Source organism: Galendromus occidentalis, unplaced genomic scaffold, assembly GCF_000255335.2.
Source record: "Galendromus occidentalis unplaced genomic scaffold, Mocc_1.1 scf7180000077484, whole genome shotgun sequence".
NCBI classification, from domain to species: Eukaryota; Metazoa; Arthropoda; class Arachnida; order Mesostigmata; family Phytoseiidae; genus Galendromus; species Galendromus occidentalis.
Genome location: NW_003805472.1, coordinates 1,557,907 through 1,575,777, shown reverse-complemented (window position 1 = coordinate 1,575,777; position 17,871 = coordinate 1,557,907). Strand labels below are relative to the sequence as shown.

Sequence of the window (17,871 nt, the reverse complement as noted above, 5' to 3'; positions counted from 1 at the left end):
CGAGGAGCGAAAGGATTTGAAGGACGCCCGACGGAAATGAATCCCAAAGAGTGTGGTCCCAGTTTGTCCCGCATTGATCGAACGCCGACCCGAAGATCGAGACTTCGAGAGCCCGGTGCATCACGCATCATTCGAACCAGGATAATGATAATACTACGAAAATAGGGTTATCTCGAAATAAGACTCTACCGTATCGACTCAATCAGTTCACACACATCTTGTTCGCAATCGAAAACCTTTCATTCAATTCACCATAATATCATGTAATAGAGCAGTAGCAGCAGAAGTGGAAGCTGCAAGTTGAAGTCTGAGCCTGACAAAAACTAGTGAGTTGCTGTGAGACGTATTCGGATTGAGCTGTAGATATCCTGCTTACGGGGGTCTCCCATGAAATGAAAACAGACTCGATACACAATTTACACAGTTCGCACACGATCCCCCGCAGAAGAAGGCCAACGAGGCTTCATCTCCCCGTTGCGATCGCGGTCCTCGTAGGCCAGTGGAATCCTGCTCATCCGTCGCCGAAGAAAGATGTTGATCCTCTGTACAACGCGGGACTTCGCCTTGTCCAGGCAAGCTTTCTCAAACCGCTCCTTTTGCGCTCCATCTTCTGAGATCGATCTCTTCTCGCTGACATTGATGCAACCATTTCAGTGCTACCGCGGCTCATCCTGCGAGAGCCGATGCCTTTGATACGAGAACACTGACGGGGCCAGGTAGATCACTACTGTGGATGCTCGTTGAGAAATGATGGGTTTTCAATTGACTAAGTAGTTTTGTAATCGCCGTTTATCTCGATCGGTTTCTAGTTTTCTTCTTACAGCTCCTCACATATGCATGGTTGGATACATACGGAAAGCCCTCGGAGGTATGGCCGAATGCTATGATCTCGATGTGGAATATTTTTGGGTTTGCTTGCGAAACTCGTCCTTGGACGAGTCGTGGTCTCTTCTCTTCAGCTCTCGCTGTTCTTCCTTCACTCTAATTTACGTTCTAGATGCATCGATGAAGAAAAAATGCCTCGTTTTCCGACATACCAGCAAGATATGCCTTGTTGTTGTTGATGTTGTTGTTGTTGGTTGTTGTTGTTGTGGATGTAGACAATAGTGATAATAATAATAATAATATTTATAATAAAGATGATGAAGATGATGATCCAGAATGATTGGACTCGGCGTCCATCACTCAGTCAGTCATTCGGTCGTTGTCTGTTAATCTTCACAAGATGACGGAAACTTCCCTCGAATGGCGCTTTCCCTCGAAGCATCCGCCGCGGGGTACATTTGAGGCGTTTGTGGAAGGTCATCGAGGTTTTTCCTGATAGGTGTTTCGAATTTCAATGCCCTCGATGAGAAATAATTGTTGTGACTTCAGAATCAATGATGATGTGGTAGGCTGGGTTTTTGTTGATGTTGTAGTAGCGGAAATGGTCAGTCACACTAATTGGATGATGTCTATTCAGATTTCTTCTTCTTTTTCGCAGGTTGATCGGAACTTCCCTCCTCATCGTCATCATCGTCACCAGCCGCTGCCGAAGAACCTTCTTTGTCTCCGGGTTCGTAGTCGGCTTCATCGTCCTCATCGATATCTTCCTGTAAATAGAACAAATCTCCGATTCAGAAAGAGATCTAGGGTGGAAGCCAGCGTAAGCTCGAGGAAGGATCGAAGAGGGAAGGACGAGCTCGAGGTCGATGATTGGATTGGTTGATTGATCGATAGGATAATATTTGATTGATTGATTAACGCCGTCGTAACGTGAAGCTCGACATGCTCAGATGAACGGCAGGTCATACGCTATCTACAGGTATGCTGAACTTGCTTCGGAAGCTTCTGCTCGACCCATCGATTTTCGCGGACAGTGATCGCTCGATTTCAGCAAGCTTGATGTGATCGCTTCGGATCAACACTCGGCAACGAAAGTAATGATTCCCTTCTATTATCAAGAGTGTGGATGTCGTCGTAGAGGGACCGAATTGAGCGAAAACTCTTCGCTCTACACCAGACTCGGCAAAGTTCGAGATCGGGGAAGATAGCTCAGCCCCATAGAAGGCTGAGAATCCCGCTGGAGAGGGTTTGCTTGGCCGACTGCGAGGATCACGACGTTGTGCATCACCCTGGCTGAGCAACAACGGAAGAAAACTTCGCCTTGTACCGCCTCGAAATGGGGGTTCGTCAGGCTCGGGTCTAGTCGCAGCGGAGCGAGAGTAGAGTCAGTAGCGGCGACCGCTCTACCAGCAAGCACTGAAGTGATGCAGTAAGAGGGACATGCCGCCTCCGATGCAAACGGTTCTATCATTGTCATGGTTCTACTGCAAACTCTCGGGAGACAACTCGCCGGTCGCTCCGCATCTCCATCCCCCGGCATCCACTCTCGTCCTCTCTCTTCGGAATGTTCTTTACAGCCGAGGTTCCGCCAGTCGATTCGACAATATACCGGCTGCGGCGGAGGAGACAACCCCTCAATCCACGCAGTGGTGAGTTCGTTCATTCGTCCGACGACTCCAGCAGCAGTCTAAGCGCTCCTCGGTCGGCGAGAAATCGAGAGAGAGAAGGATGAAAGAGAAAGAGATGAAGAAGCGAGAGAAAGAGAGTTATTGGTCGATTATGGCGGGTCCGCTTTCCCAGGGACGCTACAAAATGGCGGACCACGAAAATGAGCGAGAGAGTGATTCCGCCGAATCCGCGGGACTGCAGCCCACAGCGAGCGGCGGGAACAACAACAAGTGCCACATACCGGCACCAACATCAGGCCGTCAAGCGAACAAGGTGGTCGAGCGACTGCGCATACGGATCATTGTGCTCTCTTCCGCAAAACAGTGGACGAGGGCTAATGAAGATCACTGCGGGCTTCAACATTCTGGCTATGACTCTACCGCCGAACTCGCGCAATGCGAATCGTTCAAAGGCCTACAATCGGCACATCGGAGAAGAGCAGGTTGAGACCTCGATAAGAGAATCCGCGTCGAGGAAGGCATCTTGTGGAGCGGTCAACGTTCTAAGGCCGTCGATGGACAGGAACGACGCTAGAATCTGGCTCCAAATGGATTTCGGACGACTCCGAGGATAATGATTCCAGTCGACTGTAAACCAACTGGTCCGAAAGATATCTGATATTCCCCCTTGCTTGAAGAAAATACCGTGTTCTGAGAGACGCGCTGTCTTTTCCGGTCGCATTTACATCAGACAAATTCACTTGGCTTCTCGAGGAATCGTCAGCCAAGACAGCGCTCCCCTTGCGAACTCTTGCATTGAAATAATTGACCCGGCGAAGCAGATGAACTGACAGCTCCCGACCTGACATCTCTTGAAGCTACTCGAAAGCGATCTCGATCAATTCATAGATCCATCGAGCCTGCCTGAAGATGCCGCGCATACCAAACTAAGCAAAGGCGCTATTCCCCATTCCAACAAGATTGAGACACAGTGACGTCCACACAGAGATTTTCAGAGCTTATCGCAAAGACAAACGAATTCATACCGTTCGAATGCCTCTCAAACGCTTGCGGTGGAAACGAAAGCGCTCGAGCTGTATGGAAGTGGAAGACAAACTGAGCCAATTAAATCGTATCAATCAACCTTACGATCAATCAATCCTCCCATGAATCGATCAACCAAATCCTGAATCGATTCAACAATCCATCCTTCGCTCCTCGTGAGGGTGATAACGTTTACCTTTTCAAGATATTCGAGACCTACATCTTCCTCCTCGTCCTCTTCGTCCGCGCCTTCGGGTTCATCCTCTTCATCTTCGTCCCCGACTTCTTCTTCCTCATCGGCCTCATCATCATCATCATCTTCCTCACCTGCAACAAAGAAGATAAGAGCTCGTATACCAACAGAATTTCCATCCTTCCATGCAGGACATCCCAAATTTAATTGTAGCAGCTGCCATAGACCAATGCGGGAAAATTTGAGCAATAACCGTACGGAAGCCGCCCTTGCGCGTCTGTGCCGCTCTACCACAAGGAGGTCTGACGGATTCCGTCCGGAAATGAAATCATCTTCCTCAGCAGAGCACTCTACGGAGTTATCCGCCCTGATGCATCAAACTAGCACGACGTCAGCTTTCAGCGTGGATCTATATCCCTCTGGATTGAATCCCCGAAATTCGCCAGAAACAAATCGTCGGGGCGGCAGGCAGCGTATATCATGTCCTCGTTGGCCTTCATCATCGGAGCCGGAACCCCGGAGCCCCCTCCATTGAATGCAGTTCTATTCGGTTTCGATTTGTTCGAGATATTGGATGCACGTAATTTTACGCCGAATCAGCCGGCCCTACGCAATCGCTGAAGCCACGCCGGCATGGCTTGGCGCCAACGGTCGTTGAGATCCACCCGTTGAGAGCTCTGTCCGTGGTCGACGAGTGAGCGAGCGAGCGCCTACCGAACCCACCAGTCGTCCGCACGCCTGTTCGTCCGCATGCCTGCCTTGGCTGTTGTTGGGTAGCCGCCGCCGCGGCCGCCGCCGGCAACAACCAGCACAAGCCTGTGCAGAAGCAGCGGCCGCAGCAGCCAGTCGGCATCAACACACAGACGACATGTTATACCGCCAATGCAGCCGCCGGTTCGTCGGCGGCTTCGCCGCCATGTGTCTTTTGGGTTCTATGTTTTTTTCAGGTGTTCTAGCGGGAAACTCGCAAGGCGGGGAGCCGCTCCACCGCGGAGGATTCCGCAAGTCATGAGCACGGTACTCGACGAGCGCTCCCATACTCAACTCCGGCTCCAGCACTGCGCCGCCGGGCTGGAAGCTCTCGAGCGGGCGGGAAAGCGAACGGGGCGAAAATAAATTAATCTCACGTAGACACAATGAGGAAACTCGCCGGTCGACGATCAGATAGAAAAATCACACGTCCAGAAAGACGGGCGGCGAAGCCCGCACGGAACTCGAGAGCGGAATCGAGCCGCGGCTTGCCGGCATCTCGCCGCCGGGCAAGCTCACTCTACGAGCGAAAGCACGCACACACGATCGTCCGGGAACTACCACTGGTAGGGAGGATAAACGTCAACAACACGTTTCTTCGTGAGCCACCTACCGAGAAGGGTGCCGTCCTCGCGGATAATCCGACGCATTTTCAGTTGTTTTGCCTGAACGAACGAACGAACAAACGAAGTGAAGCCTGGGGGAACCGGACGCGCCTGCTGCTACCGAAGCTTTGGGAAGCCAAGAGAGCTTTGGGAGCGAGCGAGCGGACAAACGAACGAACAGCGACCGAATGGGCGAGCGAAAACCGAGAGAGAGACAGGGAGCGCTCGAGTGAGCGGGTGAGCAAATGAGCGAGCGAGCGAGCTACTTCGAACACTGTGTGTGTCTGCTTGCCGCCGCCGCCAACACTAGGACAGCAAGAGAGAGGCCGTTGTTGGTGTTGTTGTCGCTGCTGTGGTCGTCGCTGCCGCGGCGGCGTTTGCTGTAGCGAAAGAAAGGAAGCCTGGCGGATTGCTTGCCTATCTGCCCGCCGCCACCGGCCGGCTTACTTTGGGGAAGGACAGTCACAGGAGGCGGAGTATAGCCATCATCACAGCAACCAGTAGCAGCAGCAGCAGTGAGCAGGCAGCGTGTACATAGAGACGCCTTTCGCCGTCGATCGACTGACTCTCCGCCTGTCTGGAACATGCTAACCGTAGCTGGTTCGCCGGAGAGGCTTGGATGCGCGCGCTCCGTAGGCAAGGAGACCTGACTCGCTGCCACAACCGTCGTTTTGCCGCGGCCTAAATCGACAGTACCAACGTTCGTACCGATTCGTGTTCTATCCCCGACAACATAGTCTGAGGAGGAGCTACAGCCTGTCGAAGAGCGGAAAGCATCCGAATCGAGCTCAGCGACTTCGGTAGGGGGGTTCGCGCAAATACCGTTTTGCCGCCAAAAACCGTGCAGCATTATTTCACATAGGGAGGCTCGGATAGTGGCAGCGTCGTCGCCCTCCTGAGGGGCTCCCCCAACACGACCGGACTCGAACAACCGCGGAACTCTGGACACGCGGCGAAATGCGAATGACGGGGCAAGCCTCCGGACAGACAGCCCGCCCGATTTCCACGGCGAGAAAACTCCGAGAGTTCTTCCGGCCAGGACCGAATCGAGTGCACCGGTTGGAATCCCGATACCGAGTGTCCTTGGGAGCGCGAACCTCAGCACAACGCCGTCGATGTCCGAACGTTTCCTCATAGTTTCGCTCCTCAACGATCGTTGAAGACTGATAAGCCTGACGGCTGTGTCGTCCGAGAGGGCGTACGGCCCGCTCAGACGCTCTGATTCTCGCTCAGGAGTCTGCTAGCCGCGAAGTCGAATCTCAGCGAGCGGGACCCTCGATTCAGCCTTCCATCCTATCGTATTCGATTCGAATGATTAAAATGGAGTTCTGGAGGAGGGGTTTGATTTTATGCGACGCACGGCTGATCGGTAGGAGTCAAGAGGATCGGGGAGCATGGCAGTCGCTGATCCACGACCCTGAGGGAAGATTGGGCAGTCCTTGACGAGCGTCCAAGGGAAGCCTTCGTCTCTATGGGTCCGTAGTTTGTACGTTTCCCCGGAAGACCGTGAGGAGTCCACTGGAGCGCATGCAATCGCCTCGCGATGCGCGGATTGTGCCAAGGAACCTGTCTCCAGACCTCGGTAGCTATGCTGCGATGGGAATCGGTTCTGAGAACTCGTACTCACCCTCGTCCGACGAAGCTTCATTCTCGTGCATATCGTAGCCGTCCAAGTACTTCAGATTAGGCAACATGGCGAACATTTTCTCTCGATAACCCTCAACACTCGTCACTCCGCAGTTGAACAGATCCAAGATGCGAAGCTGCTGTGGAATCAAATTTTTCCTCAGCTCTAGATTCAAATACATTTCCTTGGTCTAAGGAGATGACCGACCCGCGAGAAAAAGGATCCTCCGGCCGCTGAGCGTTCCCAACGAGCTCGTGGGCCGGCGGGTTTTCATCGATAAATCCGGCGGTTCATGCTTGCATATGTAGGTCTGACTGAGTAGAGGACAGCAGCTTACTTTGAGTTCAGCCAAAGGTTTAACTGTTTCCAAATCCTCGATCCGGTTGTTGGATAAATTAAGATGCGTCAGTAGCGGCGATCCGTGGAACGCTTGCAGTCCCCCGGAGATACGATTGTCGGAGAGTTCTAGTCTTTCGAGCTTTGGTAGCTTGGGGAAACCTGGAAGAGACGTCGATGAGTCGACTCAGCTCCACTTCCAGAATGAGCGAATTCTACGAGCGGCCACCGATCATCGTCATCATCACCCTCAACTGTAACCGTCGTTTCTCGACACCTGTTGTACAATCGGCGATCATGTTGCAGGATGCGGGTGTCAACCGCTTACCTTTCAATGAGGTGAGACCGACGCTGTTCAGGCTGAGAGTGCGTAAGTTTACAAGGTCGCTTGTCAGTCCAACGATGCTGGTAGACCGTGCGTTGTCCAGATTCAAATCGACCACCTAGATCAACACAAGAAAATATTCGTATGGCGGAAGGAACGGCGTCCGGCGCGAGCCGACCCGCAGCGAGCCTCTGATCATGGATATTTCCCGAGGAACACGAATGCCCAACTCATGTCGCTAGGCCTGTTCGGTGCCTACGTGCTGGCGTTGTGCGTGAACGCATGCCCGCCGAATACGTACCTTCTCGGGCTTGCGTCCACGTTTTTCAAGCTCGATCCGTTTCTCCATGTCGTCGGCGCGTGCGTGTTTGCACTGAGCAGTGTTTTGCCTCACGTTTTTTTCGGAACACCGACCCTAGCGGTAGCCTGTCGCTATTTTCTGTCCGCCAATAGCTCGCGAGATACGAAACACAAGTTTGTGGTCCGTAGGCGCGACTTTCAATACCGATGCAGCACCGGGATACGTCGAACCTCTAACTCTCAACACAGCGAGTGATATGCTTGCTGCCAGAGCTCCGTGTCGTCAGAAAACACTTCCACTAGCGGTTTGAGCAGCAGCGAAACAACACTGTGTTGTTTTGAACCGCTCGTTGTTCAAGAAGGCCACAAGACGACAACGACGACGACTACCACCACCACCACGACGATGACAACACAACGAATGCCGCTTCTGCTACGGTGGCGGCGGCGGCAAACGAGAAGATCTACTGCTGCTGGCTGCTGCGGCCGCACCAGGATCGCAGGTAGGCAACAACAAACCTGCCGTCCGTCGTCCCCCTCTGTGTACATTCCAATGAGCGAATGGACGCATCCCGGAGCGAGTAAAGGGGGCGGGCGATCGGAGAGGCCGCGAATGAGCCGTGTCTTATGAATCGAGAAAAGCGACCTCGGCGTAAGGAGATCGAAGTGAGACCTGCTTCAGAGACGGAGATGTCCAGGCTTCTTGAGTCCCATCGGTATCCATGACGAGGCTGTCGACACCCTACCGTGGGCTCTTCTCACGTTAGTTTGAATGTCTTACCGCCGATAACCTGTCCTGAACTCGCTCCAGAATTCGATCCAACCCAGAAGAATTCTACTCCTCCCAAAGAAAAAGCTCGAGTAATGAATGACGGTTTTCCATTCTCTGTTTGCTTATCAATGGTAACTTATCATTGTTGAATATATCGATTTGATGGGGATGGGGATATTATCGTTAGTCATGAGTCATTAGTGCTCTCATCTTCTGAGATGACTTCCTGCCTGCCTTGACCGAGGGATCTCATCCCCGCGTCAACCCTCAGGGCTAACCACCACCCCGGCGGGCGAGTACCCCCCCGCGTCTAGCTTTCGTGTCTTGTCATTGGAGATATGCTGTTATCTAATGGGAGAACTCGGGCCAGTACATGATTTCACGGTCTCCAACATCATGCTTTCACGGAAGGAGGGCATGTCCTCCTGACTGAAGTCAGTCTTTGCATCTGGTGTGGCATACTCCGAGTATTTCAGTGCGAATACCCTACAATGAATCCGGTCTTCTGCAAAGGGACGGTGTTGTCATGCTGGAGGCTCCACTCATCGAGATCGATACCGATTCTTCTTATAGTTCATTTCTTCAGCCAAGTGGGTGCGCAAGATCGTCAGGCACTCCTGCCTCCCGCCTCGTAGTGAGTCTTGATACTTGACAGCTCTCATCCGAAGGCCGTTGGTCGCCTTGTACCAATGGCCAGTCTCATGTATCACAATCATGGATCACAAATCACACCTATGTCGATCGTGGAATTATCTTCAGGGTACTTGGAGCTTTGCTCCCTCAACCAAGCTTCGAGCACCGGGTCGACGCTCTCGCCCTGCTCGGTCAGGGTGAGCATTTGGCTTTCCTCACCACCTTATATACAACTCGATCGATGAACTCCGAAGCTGAGATATCTACCCGCGATAGGGGCTCCCTGGATGAGCTCATTCTGACATTATTCCATTTCGTCGCCTTGTTCGGTCGAGGAAGGATAAACCCTCCGGTGCTCCGGTCACCAAGGAAGAGGTTCTTTTGGAACAATCGCATGCGAAAGACATTCCAACGGGAAACCCTCAATTAGAGAGAGCGGTTCCGGCTCGCGCAGAGAGCAACATCTATCACGGCAGGTTTTATAGTTGCAAGAGGGTAGGAGTACGTTCAGAAAGTCGACAGAGTGGGAGCCGACTCTTCGTGGAATTCGCCATTGCTCCCAAAGCCCAGTATTCCTCTGTTAATATGGAACTCTCGGAGACGCCGTTCGATCTTAGTAGTCCATTTGAGTTTCTCGGAGTATCAGTACCAAAGGAAGACAACCCATCCATGGCATGCCCAGCCGCTCCCAAAATCCCTACAAAACTCCTGGATTTCCCCGGTTCTCCGACCACCTGCCCCCTTCCCGAAGAATTAAGATCTCAGATCTCTCAGAGTGTGATTCGTAGCGGAACTTTTGTACCGTTTCCCAGAATCGGGATCGACGGGGGTCTCTATGTAGAACTGTGAACGAATGCCGAGGGCATGGAGAAGGATCCCGCCTCACGTCAGAATTCTTCCGGAAACTGGCGTCACTAACCTAGGAGCACCTGACCACGACTCGAGACCTGATCGACTTGAAGAACCACCCGGCTCTCCACGGCCTTCTGATCCCAGGATCCGCATGATTTCATGAGCACAGATGTTGAGATTTAATTTACGCAAGTTCGGATTCGCTGGAAACCGGGAACTTTCCCCGAAACTTCAAAGGGAAGCTACTTCGCGCAAGGACGTTCTCAACCCCAATAACTTTCTCAGAACTCAGTATCTGACACCCCGCCTTCGCTGGAAACTGTCGGATAGTGAATAGAGTATATTGTACTACCACCAGTAGAATGAGGATTTTCATGATTCTTTGTTCCGAGAGAAAATTCACAATTCACCATTGCTCATCATCACGACCGTAAAGAGACAGCAAAGAAATGAATTGATGAATAGCGACAGAAAGGATGATTCTCAGTTCTGTTAAATCACTCCGATGCAGACGTAGCTGACGATCTCGCTGCAGACGATTGAGAGCTAGAACCCTACCGGCGATAGAGGTCACTCAGTCAGGGGATTCCGAATGGCACCTTGGATCATAGCACCGCTCTCGAAAACATATTCACCACCGCATGGCGAGCTGACAGGGAGGCTTCCTCATCTCGCTAAGTTTGAGCTGAGGCTGAGGGATTTGTCATTGGAGCCATTGGTGACGGAATACTTTCAAAGGCGCTGTTCGGGAACCTGGTCTTGAAATCCGACGGCATCGGCACCGCGTCTCCGGAACGGGATCCGGGCGACAAACTCTCGCCGCGCAGCTCAATCCACTGAGATGTCCCTTCGTCGATGGAAGATCGTTCGTAGAGAAGATCCGCACGTGTCGAATGTATCGCTACTGGTTTGGCCAACCTGGTGGTGAGAGAAACCTTCAAGTCAGAGGTTTCCAATAACTGGTTCCCCTTGGATTGCGGGACAAAACCCCGTCGTGGACGACCATGAAGGAGAACCCGACTGAGGAAGGTTGAGAAGCTATCTGAGTGAAGGGATACTTAATTTAATTTCAACCCAGGCCAAGAAACACAAGACTCAACCGTGAGCTCTCGTTCCGTTGTTCGGAATGATTTCATCAAGATCAATTTCCATATCATTCAGCTTCAACCTCAGCCAATTTGACCACTCAAAAATCCGTGGACCACCGAAAATTTGATCATGGACCACGGCTGGTCCATGGACCACCGTTTGGGAGATCGTGCTCTAGCTTCTTCTCTGGAGAATCTCGAGCTTTGTGCTCAAGGAAGTGAGAGATGGTTATCGATGGATAGCCGAGTGCTTAGAGCGGTCGGCACGTCAGATGACGACTTGCGCTAGCTGCATTGACGTGGTATCGGGCGGGAGGCAGCGTGGGCTCGATCCCTGCAACGGTCTACTTCAAGGAGGGCTTCCATTGTTCCCCTTATTCGGGGTGAACGTCGGAGTAGAACTCAGGCCGCTGCCTACCGAATCCCGGTAAAGAACCCAACGCAACGCAGAACTCCATGGACTGGGCGAGCATGAGGGCTCTCTGAGGAGGAGCAGGAACTTCTCGAGGTTAACGTTCTGCAACGGAGATCGATCCCCGGCACTCACCCGCTCTGCATTTAACATCGAGCCGGATGGAGAAGCCAATGGAGTGTGGCTCTTCAACGCTATGGACATCGTCAAGGTACTGCAGCATCGGTGCATTCCCCATTTGAATGGAGCAGTATTCTCAAGAAGTCGGCATTGGAGGATGCCCACCGGAATCGTGGCATTCGTCGGCTCGTTTTCCTCGGGACTTGCTGGCACCAGGTCGTCCTCACCTCCATTGCTTGCCTCAGGCTACTCCATCCCGCCATCGACATTTTCGGCTCCCACTTCGGATACAGCGAGGGCTCCGAGAGAGTCTTTGAACGTCGCCCTTTGTCGATGCCCAAGCTGGCTTGTCAAGCGTGCCTCTGAAGCTGCGGTGGGTATCGTCATGGGCTTCTTCCGATTCACGGCAGAGTGACCCTCGAATCATATTCCACAAGACTTTTCTCCTATTCGGAGCCTAGAACTCCTGAGACATTCCTCAAATACTGGCCCCCGACCTTCCGAAAAAGTATCTTTGTATACATCACGAATTTTCTGAGTGCTCCGTGATATCGCTTCGGCAGCGCGGAGTTTGCCTTCTGTCGGCGGGTCTCACTGTTCGGTTTAGAATTATGAGATCATCCGATACAGTGAATATGGTTTTCAGCGAGCCTCGCTCATGTTTACACACTTCAATTGTGCAAACGAGCGTCCCTGGGCGAGTTTCCTCACCCGACGTATCTCCCGAGTCTCAGTTCCCGCCTCTTGAGTGTTCCCTCGTATTTTCACTCGAGCCCTGACCCCCTTCCTCAGTAGACCCCATAACCTGGCAAACTCATCCGTCTCGCAGTGATCAGAATCTCATTTCGTGATGATGTGTGGTGTGGTCTCCATTTGACCCCCATATGTCTTGGGGTTTGGGTTGGAGCTTCTCGGGCAATGACGGAATAGAACGTAGACTATGCTGGTCAGCAATTTCGGCAGCGGTTCATCCCGATGCACCGGATGGGTATCAGAGAGCAGATAATGGCGATAATCTGCCCCGACAGTATCTATTGCAAAGCTATGCATATACGTATTATTCCTCAACATTATAGAGCGTGAGTCGAAAATCAGACGGACAAGTCACCGACAGTACGAAGTGCGTATACAGAGGTCGGGGAATCTCCGCTGAGGCCGCGGCTGGTCGGAGAATACAAGAATATCGAGCAAGAGTCCTCCTTATCTCGTGCAAAAGGGAGGTAGAAGTTCTCAGAGCTCGGGAGAATGCTCCGCGTAAATCGGTGTTCTATCTTCGGAGGAGCCCTATCTTTCTACCCATTCTCGCGCTGCCTCGAAGCCGTTCTCACACGTTTTGGTCCCTAGCTCAAATAGGTTGTCTGGGTTGGTGTGCCGCGCTACCGACATCACCAAGCAGCCGTTCCGCCCACGCCTTCCACGATCCAGGAAGACAGAGGGCTCGCCTGATCCATTCCGCAGCCAGGTAGGGTAATCTGCGTAATCCTCCGGCATTCAAGTGGCTGGCGAAAAGTCCTCGTAGGAAGTTCGTCATCGAGTTTGATTCGATCATGAAGCTCGACTGGAGTGAGTATTCCCAGGGAATGCCTATCCTTCCGCGAAATCGTACGGAGGTGAACGATGGAGCTTGAGGGCACCGGTGCTACGGCGGCGCTCACGAGATTCGGAACATTCTCGTTCCCTTGAATCGACCCCAGCATCTCCGTACGGAGCCATTAGCGGGGACTGACCGCGCCTGCCAGCCGATGTGTTGAACTCCCTTGAGGGAAAAGCAAGTCTGGAAAACTCCCTTTCCTCGGCGCTGATGCGGCTGCGTCGGAGCTGTCGCCGACTCCGAAAGAACCGGTGTGCCTCTTTACTCTTTGGACTGACTATCGTTCCGTCGTCGCCGCCGCCGCGCCGCCGTCGCCGCTGCCGTCGGTGTTGCCTACGAAGAGGAGCGGACGAAAGAACGAATCAACGAAGATGATGATGCCACGCTACTGCGGTCTTTCGTAGCGGCGATTCGCGTCTCAGAAGTCCGGCGTCGTCGTCGTCGTCGTCAAAGAGGCCCTGTTTAGGTTGTCTGCTTCGGCCGCCCGTCTTTTGCTGGAGCTGGCGCTGGTTCTTCTCTAGTCGAGCCTTAGACGAAGAGCTCCGATCCGAAAACAGAAGCACCGAGCCCCGTCTTCAGCGGAGAGCCATGAGGGGCATTCCTTGATCATCATTCAATTATGGCCGCGAGCTTGATTGGGCTATCGAATCCCAGTCTTCTGAAGCACCCAATCGGCACAGTTTCCGCTGAACCAGGCACCTGTTACTCTCACCAGTGAGTCGGTTTCGACGTTTCCGATCCGATACGTGACTACAACGACTCGCACTGGTTCGTTCCGTGCACCGGACACTACGATGTCATCACATGGCAAGCGGTTGGCACACAGATGAGGTATGTTTACCAAAGAGACCATTCGGTAGCTAATTTTTCATACCGTGATGTTCCGGACACCGGGGCGCCCCGACTGGCAGCGGCGCAATGGATCCGAGATCAATCCGAATAAATTTCGGCACGGCACGGGAGAACCGAAAGCGGTTCTCTCGTCGGTGACACGGAGAGATATTTGCGCGCGCGACGAATCGGCTGTCCCGTTTCTTCTGGAAAGTGTCCACGCACAGAAGTGAAAGCGTATGTTTACGATGACGACATTGTTTTCTGTGAAGCCGTAGACAACGGAGCCTATCGCCGTAGAAGAGCACTCATGCGGCAACCGCGCATCGGCTCTGATTGTAGCATTAGGCAAATGAACGGTCGTCGGGCGATGCTAATTGAGCTCGTCTTGTGAGGGAGGACTATTGTATCCGACGGCTGTCGATCGGGGAAAATGTCGAGCGACACAAGAGGCGGCCACCAGTCTCAAAGCCGGAATCACGAGCCGAAGCCACGCGTCGTCTTCAAAGAAATGTATCGGAGATTTACATGCACGGGCTTGACTAAGAAACTACGACTCGGGGAACACATGTGGAGCACGTGCTCGTCGATAATAATGCGCGAATTTGGATCGGGATAGAGCGGTCGACGAGCGGCACGAAGCCAATAGATCTCAGATAGCTGCTGGGATTCGGAATGGCTCATTCCGTATCAACGTTTCCGCTGGATACACCACACCTGCTCGGAGTCGAGGCGGCTCGTCGGCAAGAGCTGAACATTTATCATTTCGTCATCATGGAGCGTCGTCGTGCCGTGAATCAGACGAGAAGGCACTCGAAATCGGCTTCAGCTCGCACGAATGATGCTATGAAGATTTTCCAGGAACCTGTTACACCTGCGACAAGCCCATCCCCGGAGACAAATATATGTGTATCCCCTGTGAATCGCAATCGAAAGAATTCCTACAGGAGAAACACCGACTCCCAGATCAGTGATGCGTATTTTTTCCCAGAAGAGACTGCTTTCTAGGCCCGATCTCCTCCACTGAATTTTATCCCATGGATTATTTCCAGCTGGCGGTCATGAGCAGGAATTCCGCTGCTCGTCGACGGAACCATGGTGCCTTTCGGCTTCATTCTTCTCGTTGCGGTCGCGCCTCTCTGTCGTGGCGCGGAGTTCTCATTCATACGTGAGCCCGAATCGGAGATCATTGAAGATGGACACGCTATCTTCATGTGTGAGCCGTCGCAGGGCTTTGCCACCGTGCAGTGGTTCAGGGATGATCAGGAATTATCAGCCAATTCAAGCAACGTTGTCAAGGTGGGTTAAATCTAATCGCTAAGCGGAGGCGCTCTGTGAAGCCTCCCTGCGTCGCGAAGTTTCCCTCGGAGATCAAGGGATCATCGCTCGAGGATCAGCTCAAGGGATCAGACCGGAAAGAGATAGAAAATTCGCAGAAACAACAGCGTATGCTTAGGGAAGAGTGTCGGGCTGACCTGACCTTGTAGACAGGATCTTTTTTGCTCATTTGGGCTGGGTCTCTTGCAGATCTCGACCTGTGGCCGGATGCATTCGCTCGAAGTTCTCGAGACCAAACGTTCGAAGTATCGCTGTGTGATCGGTATGAAGAAATCGCCTCTGAAGTTGATGTCGAAAACAGTCGAAGCCATCCCTATCGCGATCGACGAATTCAACAGTCTGAACACAAGCGATCGCCGGATAGAGGTATCCCAGGGATCGACGGCTATCATACCATGCGGTCCTCTGCCGAGGAGCGAGCCTCCCGCCGTACCCAATGTGCACATACTGAAGAAACGTAAACGGATCGTTCTCAAGCTAGGTCACCGATTCCAAGTTATGCGATCAGGCAACGTTTTCGTACGGAACGCTCAACCTAAGGATAGTGGCGAGTATCAGTGCTTTGCCGAAAACCCGCTGACAGGTGAGCGTAGGGAGGCCCCATTCAAGGTGCATCTCCATGTGCGCTCGCAGGACGGCGAGCAGTCACAGAGAAGAAACGCCAGCCTCGTCCACGGACCCCCTCCCCGAACGGAAGCCATAATCGGTAGCAATGTCACCATGGAGTGTTTGGGAGACGGTATACCCAAGCCTCAGATCCAATGGAAACGCATGGATCCTTCGTATCTGCCCGAGGGTCGGATCGAGGGGGAGAATACTCTGACCCTGCTTTCCGTGACGCCGAAACACGCGGGCGTCTATGAGTGCTTGGTTTCAAACTACGTCACGGTCAGGGCACGGAGCACGCTGGTCGTTCTCGAACCGCCGCGTCTCAAGCAGCCGGAAAAGATCACCTATGTCGTCGAAAATGGCCAATCCCTGAACCTCGAGTGCGAGCTGAGTCGAGGTGAACCGCAGCCGAACATCACGTGGGTCTTGAACGCGGAGCGATTGCGCTCCCATTCGGGCAGAAGCATTTTCGTCTCGGAACGCGAGGTTTTCATTCGGAAGATCACCAAGCAATTCCACGAAGGAGCCTATCAGTGCTTCGCCACGAACAGCTTGGGCTCGGCTTCGATTCAGTATCAGGTTCAGGTGATTTCCGCCGCCAGTCAGGACGAGGCAGGACTCTCTGCTCAGGACTTCGGTCGGGACCGGGAAAATTCGCCGTCGCAGTCGCGTACAGAGGACAAGATCAGATTGCCGTCCCCTTCGAAACCGGACATCCAACAGATTTCCTCGAGCGCCGTGCTGATCACTTGGCTCGTCGATCCCGCGGAACTATCGGTGTCCTTCTTCAAGGTTCAGTACATGGTCAGAGGGGGCGGATGGGAAACGTTGGATGTCGAAGTGAATCCTTGGCAGACGGCCTACCAAGTCGACGGTCTACAGCAGCCACTGCAGTACCGCTTCCGGCTGATCGCCGTCTACGAGAATGACGATCACCGCATAAGCAAAGCCAGTCGATGGGTAGCACTCGTCGAGATGCCCGAACCCAAGCGTAATGAAACGCCTCAGCTCACGCCGATCGTGAGCGTGTCTTCGGACTCACCCACGTCGCTGACCGTCCAGTGGAAACTCGAGACGCAGTCCGGTGATATAGTCGACGGTTTCATTCTGAAGTTCCGTCGAATCGACAGCGCAGGGGAGTGGACGATCCATCGGCAGCCGAGAAACGCATCCAGATCCTTCACGATCGAGCATCTGAAAGCCGGTCAGCACTACGAGGTGAAAATGGCGGCTTTCAATCAGTTCGGTGTTGGAAACTTCTCCACTGCGAGAGTGGCCCGCACGAGGGACGCTCCGACGCGCTCACCACCCTCCGTGAAACTAGTTCCTCATGACGACGAGCAGGATAAGCTCCACAGAAACGACAACGGAAATCTAGGCAAAGAAATGCCTCAACGCACAGCTTTCCAGAAACATCATTTAATTGCAATCGCGGTCATCGGTGCCACGCTCGGTATCATTAGCCTCGTATGTCTGGTTTGCGCAATACAATACGGACGGAATTCCTCCGGGAGGCCGTCTAAGGTCGACAAGCGCTTGCGGAGGGAAGCTGCGGCTTACGTCAACGACGCCAACCTAAACTTTACGCCTTCTATATCGACGGTCGACCTGGCGAGCAACTCTCCTAATAGCAAACGCTTCGACGACGATGATCTGACGACCGATGACAGCGAGGACTCGGGCTCGGAGTCGATGAAAAGCGTGTCACACGAAGAAGTTCCTCGTTCGGAGAAAGAGTACGCACTCCGAATCCTGACTCAGCTGTACGCTACGAACGGGCACATCGTCAACTTCGATACTCAGTCAAGCCGCGTCCACAGCGTGTAGTGATAATGCGACCAATTCAGATTATCCCCGCTGACGCTGCGGACTTCGAAGAAAAACCACTCACTCGTATTGTATCTATACGTTATAATTTATTCCTATTTAAATCTTCCCCTATTTATTTCCTCCAAAACTCCCAATCAGTGAGTTTCATAGGTTGTGAATTCTCAAGGAACGTCGATGAGACAC

At 52.9% G+C, this 17,871-nt stretch overlaps 2 protein-coding genes across 3 annotated transcripts; one reads left to right on the top strand and one right to left on the bottom strand.

The window, feature by feature from the left end:
* Nucleotides 1-232: 232 nt before the first annotated feature.
* On the bottom strand, nucleotides 233-8,074 carry Mapmodulin (acidic leucine-rich nuclear phosphoprotein 32 mapmodulin). Of its 2 annotated transcripts, none has more exons than XM_003745535.2 (6): nucleotides 7,614-8,074; nucleotides 7,316-7,430; nucleotides 6,989-7,149; nucleotides 6,652-6,790; nucleotides 3,673-3,803; nucleotides 233-1,592 (listed from the first exon to the last, which is right to left on the bottom strand). In XM_003745535.2, the coding sequence occupies exons 1-6, from the start codon at nucleotides 7,659-7,661 to the stop codon at nucleotides 1,455-1,457; spliced, it is 732 nt and encodes a 243-aa protein (XP_003745583.1). In that variant the 5' UTR covers nucleotides 7,662-8,074; the 3' UTR covers nucleotides 233-1,454. The 2 variants fall into 2 exon arrangements, with proteins under 2 accessions (XP_003745583.1, XP_018495943.1); XM_018640427.1 differs by having other exon boundaries at nucleotides 3,697-3,803.
* A 6,932-nt stretch (nucleotides 8,075-15,006) lies between these two features.
* On the top strand, nucleotides 15,007-17,685 carry LOC100901458 (cell adhesion molecule-related/down-regulated by oncogenes-like). Its single transcript, XM_003745665.1, has 2 exons — nucleotides 15,007-15,210; nucleotides 15,439-17,685. The coding sequence occupies exons 1-2, from the start codon at nucleotides 15,007-15,009 to the stop codon at nucleotides 17,683-17,685; spliced, it is 2,451 nt and encodes an 816-aa protein (XP_003745713.1).
* The last annotated feature ends 186 nt before the right edge of the window (nucleotides 17,686-17,871 follow it).

Coding starts and splice junctions, on each gene's coding strand:
- Mapmodulin (XM_003745535.2), bottom strand. CDS start 7,661: ATGGAGAAACGGATCGAGCTTGAAAAACGTGGACGCAAGCCCGAGAAG. Junction 7,150..7,315: donor CGGTCTCACCTCATTGAAAG/GTAAGCGGTTGA, acceptor CGTCTCTTCCAG/GTTTCCCCAAGCTACCAAAG. Junction 6,791..6,988: donor AACCTTTGGCTGAACTCAAA/GTAAGCTGCTGT, acceptor TTGATTCCACAG/CAGCTTCGCATCTTGGATCT.
- LOC100901458 (XM_003745665.1), top strand. CDS start 15,007: ATGGTGCCTTTCGGCTTCATTCTTCTCGTTGCGGTCGCGCCTCTCTGT. Junction 15,211..15,438: donor ATTCAAGCAACGTTGTCAAG/GTGGGTTAAATC, acceptor GGTCTCTTGCAG/ATCTCGACCTGTGGCCGGAT.